This window comes from Nannospalax galili, unplaced genomic scaffold, assembly GCF_000622305.1.
Source record: "Nannospalax galili isolate Female #2095 unplaced genomic scaffold, S.galili_v1.0 scaffold42, whole genome shotgun sequence".
NCBI classification, from domain to species: Eukaryota; Metazoa; Chordata; class Mammalia; order Rodentia; family Spalacidae; genus Nannospalax; species Nannospalax galili.
In genome coordinates, this window is record NW_008348666.1 from 1,024,558 (window position 1) to 1,034,146 (window position 9,589).

Consider the following 9,589-nt stretch of genomic DNA (forward strand, 5'->3'; position numbering starts at 1 on the left):
CCTTTGGATTCTCCTGGAACTGGAGTTAAGGACGGTTCGTAGCTGCCATGTGGGTGCTGGGCACTGAACCCGGGTCCTCTGCGAGAGCAGTCAGTGCTCTTAACCACTGAGCCATCTCTCCAGCCCCCTAAATTTTTTTAATTTTATGTTTGAGTATTTTGCCTGCATGTATGTAAGTGCACCTATGTTGTACAGTGCTTGGAGAGGTCAGAAGAGGGCATTGGATCCCCTGGAACTAGAATTAAGAACTGTTGTTAATTGCCATGCAATAGCACATGGTTATAATTTCAGTGCTGGGGAGTCAGAGACAGGTGGATCCTAGAGACTTGCTGAGGGCCCGTGAAAAGACCCTGTCTCAAAGTCAAGGTAGTAACAGCACTTCAGCTTAACCTCTCACCTCCACACACAGACACAAAGTTCTGTGAACTGCTATTAGTGGATATCGCCTTTTACTGAGAAATTTAGGAAGTTATTTTAGAGATACCTTAAGGACTGTGTATAGCATAGAGCATATGCTCCAGGTAACTAACAACGATGTCACTTGTCCTTTAGAATAAGTGGTAGAAATGTACTGAAAAGGTACGTAGGGTCCCCTTTTGTGGAATGTTTCCCTGAATGCAAATTAACATGTGATATGATTGTTGATAATATTATTTTTATTTATTTATGAGACAGGGTCTCATCCCAGGCCAACCTTGAACTCGCTATATAGCTGAGGATGACTTTGAACTTCTGATCCACCTGCCCCAGCCTCCCAAATGCTGGGATTGTAGGTGTGAGCCACCACACTTGGTTTATTATCTTATATTGGAGTATGTGCAAGTGTTACTGTATGTGTTACTGCTTCATATGCATTATTTTACATAATCTAAGAATCCTATGAAAAGGTACTGTTATTTCCATTTAACAGGTAAAGTTCACTGGGTGGAGTCATTTGTTGACAATTTTGTGATAAATAAGCTGACTTTCAGGTCTATCTGAATCCAGAGTTCCAGAATCTTCAGTACCATATTAGGATAAGCTCTAACCTCATTGCCAGTTATTATTGTGACTTTTTCGTTGCATCAAAATATGAAGGTAAAATAGAAAAGTATCATTTGTCACCCATCATTCTGAAGTGTGGTGTTTTTCTTTATATACTCTGGCTTTAGAAAGATTTACTAAAAACCTGTTAGAAAGAACCACAGTATTATCTGGAGAGCTAGCTCAGTGGTTAAGAGCACTAGCTGCTCTTGCAAAGGACCCAGGTTCAGTTCCTAGCACACACGTATGGCTAACAACCATCCATAACCCCAGTGCCAGGGGATCCAACAATCTCTTCTGGCCTTTTCAGGCATTGATTGTACACACATGGTACACTTACATGCAGACAAAACACACATAAAACAAAAATAATTTTTCAAAAAAAAGGTAAGAAGAACCACCACAATGTTATCTGGAGAGGGTGCAGTGCTGAGGATTAAACCCTGGGCCTTGGGCATGCTAAAAATCTACCCAGATCTTCAACCCAAGCTGTTTAAATTCCTTCAGCGCTAGTGGTTTGAAGTAATCATCTTATTGTAAAGCACAAAATAGTTATCAATATTCTAATGAATTTATAGTTTTATTTAATTGGTAGTCACAATAATTAAAACAAAAGTGATTGACCTACTGTTATTTTCCAGCCCAATTTTACTAGAATAAATGCTATACCAGCAGTGTAGCACTGCTTATAAACAGGTGTTTATATGGTCCTAAGCTCTTGTTTTCCCCTTCTCAGGCGTTTGTAAAATGTATGAAGAACATCTGAAGAGAATGAATCCCAACAGTCCCTCCATCACGTATGATATCAGTCAGTTGTTTGATTTTATCGATGATCTGGCAGATCTCAGCTGTCTTGTGTAAGTATCAGTCACTATATCTTTTATTTTGTATTTTTCTATTATCTGGCTATTTGAGGTGATTTAAGGTATTGTGAGTTTCTTTGTACCTGATCTTTGGATCTTAGATACTATCTAGTTACTAGTATTTCACTTAGAGACAGATCATAAATTAACAACGGAAAGCCAAAAGACATAGGAAAATCCTAAACTTTGCTAATTGAAAGTTACTGTGGAGAGAAGATAGGCTAATTAAAAAGCTCCATGCCTTGATTCTTTGTTCTCTATAGTTAATAGTCTTTTGGAGGTTTTCCCAACCATTTTAGAGTCTTTTTCCTAAATTGATTTCCAATTAAAACTAAAATTACTTTCTTTTCGTGACATTTAAAAATTTAAATATGGAGCTTGAGAGATGGTTCAGCAGTTAAGAGCATTGGCAGTTCTTGGAGAAGTCCTGGTTTCAAATCCCAGCACCCACATGGTGGCTAACAACCTTCTGTAACTCCAGGGAATCCAACCTCCTCTTCTGACCTCCACCGACATTGCATAACATGGTTGTACTTACCTACATGTAGACAAACACTCAGACACATAAAATAAAAATAATAAAATATTTTTTAAAACAAGTATATGTAGGATTTAATTTTAGTTCTAGCTTGTATAAACATGTATTTTTAGCTTTTATGGTGAGGTTTTAAATTCTAACATACTTATAATTTGTATTTAAAAGTGCTTATTGCCACTGCTGCTAAGGAACATGAAGTATTACAAATTGGCTTAATCATTGTGAACGAGAAACTAAGTATGAATAGAGCTCATATTGCAGAAAGTGAGGTGGCATTCAGTCATCAGGTGCTTCAATACTGGTGCATGTCGGTTCTGAGCCAGAACTTGAGGGAACAGTGATAAAAATATACAGGTCCACCTCCCAGGCACCTTCTAAATCACCACTGCAGTCAGCCTGGAATCTGGCTGTACCTTGTTCTCTCCCCACAGATTCCTGACAAAAACAAGCATTCTCTGGGGATGTTGAGTTCTGTTTCTGTACTTCATTGTATCTCAGTTATAGCTGTATTACTTTCCTTGCTCAAAACATCCAAGTTGATCTAGTCCAAGTCTCTAAATGTGTTAATAAAGTTATTATAATTATAAATCTTAAGTTCCAGTGGAAACATCTTGTTAGTTTCTAAGTGCAAGTATGAAAATTTCCCAATACTAAAATATCTAGGACAAATAGAAACCCAGAATTTCATCAGATATGTAGGGTTTCAAGATTCCGAAATAGATACTTCAAGTTTTTACATGATATATCAGAATTTTTTGAGTTTTTAAAGATATTATTTCAGATTATATCTCTAATATAAACAAGAGAAAAACAGTCTTTTAAGAAATAATGCTTCAAATAAAAGTGCATAGGTGGCATGTGTTATACAACCAATTTCTAGATGCTGGTAAAAGAGCAGTGAACAAGCCGGGCATGGTGGCGCACGCTTTTAATCCCAGCACTTGGGAGGCAGAGGCAGGCGGATCTTTGTGAGTTCGAGGCCAGCCTGGTCTACATAGCGAGTTCCAGGCCAGCTGGGGCTACAGGGAGACCCTGTCTCAAAAAGACAAAAAGACAAAAAAAAAAAAGAGCAGTGAACAAAAAGTTTTCTGTTTTTAAATTCTGAACAGTAAAGACATTCATTATTCGTGATTTCAATTAGTTGCAGTTAGAAACTGGACTCAAAAGATTGCTGAAGTTGGAGTATTAGTAAGTAATGATCAGAGAATGAGATGCTCAGAATTGGAAAATTAAAGTTGCTGGAGAGATGACCCATGGGACCTGGTCAAGGAGGGACAAGAGATGAGAACTTCGGACGAGTTGGGCTGGAGGAGCCCAGAAACCTAGGTATCCACAGAATCATTTTCTGAATAGAATACAGCTGTCGGTGATTTTTTTTTTTTCTTTTCTTTTTTTTAATGTGTATGAGTGTATTGCCTGCATGTCTAAGACATCAGGTGTATGATCCTGATGCTTTGTGGTGTTCATTCCAACAAACAGGAAGTAACTTAATGAAGATCATGTTTTGTTCACCCTGGAAGGCTCTGAGCTAGTTGGAGTTTCCAAGTGAAGCATATCAAACGTGATTTAAATCTTGGCTCTACCCTTCAGGTAGCTCCTTTGAGCAGTTTAACTCAACATTTATTGCCAAACTTGTTTGCTTATTTATAAATTTAGAGAAATCTGGGACTGGAGAGATGGCTCAGTCAGCCGTTAAGAGCACTAGCTGCTCTTGCATTTTCATCTGCAGTTTTTGTAATGAGCCAGACAACTTGGTATCAGCAAAGATATTGCCCTCTTCACTTCTCAGTCCCTAGATTCGGTTTTTCTGTGCACCTGTATTCACTGACCATGACAATAGGCTGTCAGATTCATCTGTGCCAACAGTTAGAAATTTTATTTGTTCTTAACATTTAATTGTCCCATTTCAAGTGCCAGTTGACAACCATCAACAAACAACACACAGGTTTCCACAAGGAAGGCTATTTCATGAGTTGGAAAATAAAGACTCTCACCCACATGATAGTTTTGAGGCATTCTGTTCCTTTTTCAGTGTTAATATAATATTATAGTGTATTCTGTACTTCAAAGTAGACTGGATTAGTACTTAATTAGGATGCATTGGGATAGTCCAAGAAAAATGTTCATTTACAATATTTCTCATAAACAAAAAGGACTAGTAAAGCTGGGTGTGGTGGCTCAGGCCTTTAAGGCAGAGGCAGGCAGATCTCTGAGATCAAGGCCAGCCTGGTCTACGTAGTGAGTTCCAGACCCTGTCTCAAAAAGCCAAAAAAAAAAGGGACTAGTAAAGAATCAAATGTTTGTTTCTATTTTATTAGGCACTTGATAAAATGGAAAGCCTGTATGTATACTTCTAATAAACAACCTTCTGACTTTAGCATTCAGAGGAAAAATAAGTTCATTATATACCACATTACTTCTTTGGAGTTTCCATTACCAGAACTTGGGACTGGATCTGGTGGTGCAGGCTTGTAATCCCAGCCACTTGGGAGGCTGAGGCAGGAGGATCCATAGTTCAGCCTGTAGAACTTTGTAAGACTGTCTCAAAAAGTAAAAAGAGGGCTGAGGGCTGAGGTAGAGTGCTTGCCTAGTAGAGCTTTAGGTTCAATCCCCAGTACCTTAAAACAGCAAAAAAAAAAAAAAAAAAAGGTGTAGATTTCTAGCTTAGTGCTTAAAAATGAAAGTTTTAGTGCCAGAAGTCTTATAGCTCTACTATACAACTCATGAAAAGACTTTAATGGTCTGAACAAAAAATACCACCCAGTATTACTTAGTTGTTAAATTGCTTCACTTTAAGTCTTGGTTTCCTCGGAGAGATGGCTCAGCAGTTAGGAGCACTGGCTGCACTTGCAGGGTACCCAGGTTCAGTTTCTGGCATCTACATGATATTTAACAAGCATCTGTGACTCTTATTCCAGGGAATCCAATGCCCTCTTTTGGCCTTCATGGGCACTGCATGCATGTGATATACATACATGCATACATACATACATACATACATGCACACATGCAAAACACTCATACACAAAATTTTTTTTTTCCAAATTAAAATTGTCAGGCATGATAGCACATACCTTTAATCCTAGCACTCAGGAGGCAGAGGCAGGCATGTTTCTTGAGTTAAAGGCCAGTCACCACTACATAGTAGGTAATTATGTCTACTTATATTGCATCTATTTACAGGGTTATAAAAAGATGAATTAATTCAGATAAGCACTTAAGTCATACTTGGTAGCAACTTCAAAAGTACTAAGTATTGGGGCTGGAGAGATGTCTCAGCGGTTAAGAACACTCACTGTTCTTGCAGAAGACCCGGGTTTGAATCCCAGCATCCACATGGCAGCTAACAACTGTCCATAACTCCAGTTCCAAGGTATCTGACAGCCTCTTCTGTCCTCCTTGGGCATTGCACAACGCGGGTGCACTTGCCTACATGCAGGCAATACATGCATGCACATAAAATAATAAATAAAAGTTTTTTTAAAGGACTTAGTATCATTTGTCCATGTGTTTGCCTGTCTTTCTGAGACAGGGTCTCCCTATAGCCTCAGCTAGCCTGGAACTCGCTGTGTAGACCAGGCTAGGCTCAAACTCAACAGAGATCCACCTGCCTCTGCCTCCAAGTGCTGGGATTAAAGCATGCAAGTTTCCCTTTTTATATTATAGTTTTTGTATATATTCCTTCACCAGCTATATTTCAGTTTTAGACCAGTTAGGTTTCTTCAAGTCCTGTAATGATGCATTGACTAACTGAGTGTTCTGTGCTGTAGGCTTGAAAACCTTCACTACCAGTAGAGTTCTGTGGGTGCTGGTCTTCTCAGCCTTCTGAAAAAAGTTCTTTGAAGCTTGCTCTGTTCTGATAATTTTCCTCCATTATAGATGTTTGGCATTTATTTTAAAGAGCAAATCCTAAAATATGAGTTCCTTAAAAATTCACAAGAAATCTTTGTTGAAATAACATTCTTTTAGAGATTTCTTGGTTGATTCAGAATAAATTTAGCAAACAAAGCTTATACTAGTGCTTTGTTTTGTTTTCTAATCACTAAAGGGACTATAAAAATAGAAGCTACGTGGGAGAAAGAACACATGGTTTCTGGTCAAACTCTGGAGAAATAGATGAATAACATACTGAGTGCTTAAGAGCTCCAGGCCTTGGTTTCTTTTTCCACTTTAAGTTTTCACCAGGTGGTCTAAGTTTGTATTTGTTGAAATCAACAGCTGTGTGAGCAGCTTTGTCAACTCTGATTAACTTCACATGTGAAAATATGGATATTGATGCCATCACTGGCCAGTTAGAATACAGGGCTTTAAACATGACAAATTGCCCACTGTAATTTTCCTTATTGACTCTCTCCTCAGTTACCGAGCTGATACCCAGACATACCAGCCTTACAACAAAGACTGGATCAAAGAGAAGATCTACGTGCTCCTGCGTCGGCAGGCCCAACAGGCTGGGAAATAATTGTGCTGGAAGCATTAGGGGCTGGGGGTGGGCTTGGAACAGGTGTGTACAGCGTGCTGTAGTGAAAGTTTTGTATTATAGTAATCCTGTTTCCATTTTGTTACACTCTAGCCAAGATTGAATGTGTCACAGGAAACATGGGGGGCCTTTTCAATCTCAAACTCCATTGCCCCTTTGTTCTTTTTCTTTCTCTTTCTCTCTTTTTTTACTTACACATTTTTATGATGATTCAGATAGAAATTGTTCTTTGTCAGTTAAAGTTGGTTCTGGTCCTTGAAACTGTTCATATCTGCTTTGTTACATCAACAGTACTAACCCTTCAAGGTGGGGTGGGGGGTGGTGACTCAGTTTTGTTATGTCCTCTGGGTAAAGTCTAATGAAGAATAAATAAATGTTCTTTAGTTAAAAAAAATATAGGATTCTGTTAAAATTGGTTAAGAATTTACTTTGAGACAGTGTTTAACAACTTTATGTTTTAAGTATGAATTTATTGCTACCACATTTTAAAAGAATTCATTTGAGTAAAATCTCCTATATAAAAATAAGTATGTTGCTCTTACAGAGGACCTGGGTTCTTTTTCCAGCACCCACATGGCAGCTCACAACTGTCCATAACTCCAGTTCCAGGGGATCTGATGCCCTCTTCTGACCTCTGCAGGCATTGTGCAACATGGGTGCACTTACATACATGCAGGCAATACACTCATACACGTTAAAAGACAAGAATTTGAAGTTTATATATTTGAACTGATTTTGCTGTAATTATATGAAGCTAGTAAGCTTTTACTTCATTTTCCCAACAATTAGTAAATCTCAATTACAGCTCTAATATTTGTATCTACTATTGGTACAAACATATTCTTCTAGACTTAATAGGAATATGTCTCATCACAAGTTGAAAATATTGTAAGTCCAAAAGTATTTAATACCCTTAACCTAAAGAGCACTGTAGCTTTGCCTGACTGACATGGCTGGCTGGCTGCCTGTGGCCCACTGCAGCTTCCCAGAATTGGAGGATATTACACTATATACTACCCACTTGGGAAAAGAACATAATTCAAAATATAAAAATACATCTCTTTCATGTCTTAGGTTGGGGACCATCTATAAGAGACTGGCAAAATAGCAGCAGGTTAATTGCTTTGACCAAGTACTACTGGGAGTCCTGGTGCCCTTCTCACATCCTTCAGCAGTGAATGCTGCTAATGGAAGCTATAAAGGTGAGGGAAAGCCCAGAGAAAAGAGTCTTGTTTCGAATACAGAGCAGTTGTGTTACAACTTTGTGTGCCTATACAGTCCTCTTACCCCTTCACCAGTAGTCGGCACCTTCTCATACCCTGGATTGACGGCTTTGTGAGAAAGCTCCTGACTTGCCTAATCCCCCGTCCCTGCTCCCACCTTCCATGTCAGAATTATGTTTCATGCAAAATTGAAATTGATTAATCTGTTTATTTCAGTGCTGGGCATGGAACCCAGGGCCTTGTACATTTAAGCCGGGTGTGGTGGCGCAAGCCTTTAATCCCAGCGCTTGGGAGGCAGAGGCAGACAGATCTCTGTAAGTTCAAGGTCAACCTGGTCTACATAGTGAATTCCAAGTCAGTTGGGGCAACAGGGAGACCCTGTACTTAGGTGTTGAAGTGTACCTGTGTCATGCAATGCCTGCGGAGCTCAGAAGAGGACATTGGATTCTCCTGGAACTGGAGTTAAAGATGGTTGGTTGTTAGCTGCCATGTGGGTGCTGGGAATCCAACCCAGGTCCTCTGCAAGAGTAGCCATTGCTCTTAACTGCTGATCCGTCGTCTCTCCAGCTCCTTTTGCACATTTTGATCAATCACTCTACACTGAGTCCCATCCCTAGATGCTCAATAGAAATGTCATCACTGTACCAAAGGATTATTAAAATTAGGGTACTTGGCCAGGCATGTTGGCACATGCCTTTAAGCCCCGCACTTGGGGGGCAGAGGCAGGTAGATCTCTGTGGGTTCGAGGATAACCTGGTCTATATAGTGAGTTCCAGGCCAGCTGGGGCTACAGGGAGACCCTGTCTCGAAAATACCAAAAAAAATTAAAATAGGGTACCTGGCAAAATTAACGGCAGTGACAATCACTAGGAATTAACCTGACTTTAAAATCTTAAATAGCTTCAGTAGTCAGATGGCCCTGTTTCTCACTGTCTGTTCTGCTGATGCAGGGTTGTTCTTTAAGTTTTATTTTTATTTTATGTGTATGTATGTATTGCCTGCATGTAAGTAAGTGCACCCATGTCGTACAATGCCCACAGAGGACAGAAGAGGCTGTCGGATCCCCCGGAACTGGAGTTACAGACAGTTGTTAGCTGCCATGTGGGTGCTGGGATTCGAACCTGGGTCTTCTGCAAGAACAGTCAGTGCTCTTAACCACTGAGCCATCTCTCCAGCCCCGATGCTAATGCAGTTTTATTTCTAACAATGTTGGTTTCACTTAAAGTATAATAGAGCAAATCTGGAGGGTATGTGAGCCATGCTTCACCATGTTCAGTGTCATGTAGGAGAGAATTGAACGTAGCCTTTTAGGGTGCTGGTGAGATGGTTCAGCAAGTTAAGGTCCTTGCTATGCAAGCCTGGAGACCTGAGTTGGATCCCTGTAACCCACATAAAGGTGAAAGGAACAAACCGATCCCACAGTTTTATCCACTTAACCAAACATTCAATAATTTTTTAATAT

General features: G+C 39.6%; 1 protein-coding gene across 1 annotated transcript in view; it reads left to right on the forward strand.

Annotated features, from left to right (window-relative positions):
* Nucleotides 1-7,298, forward strand: part of Erh (ERH mRNA splicing and mitosis factor) — a 13,527-nt gene extending 6,229 nt beyond the window's left edge. Inside the window, exons 3-4 of the mRNA XM_008845940.2 lie at nt 1,760-1,880; nt 6,784-7,298. Coding sequence (XP_008844162.1) covers nt 1,760-1,880; nt 6,784-6,886 — 224 coding nt within the window. The 3' untranslated portion in view covers nt 6,887-7,298. The remainder of the gene's footprint in view (nt 1-1,759; nt 1,881-6,783) is intronic.
* The last annotated feature ends 2,291 nt before the right edge of the window (nt 7,299-9,589 follow it).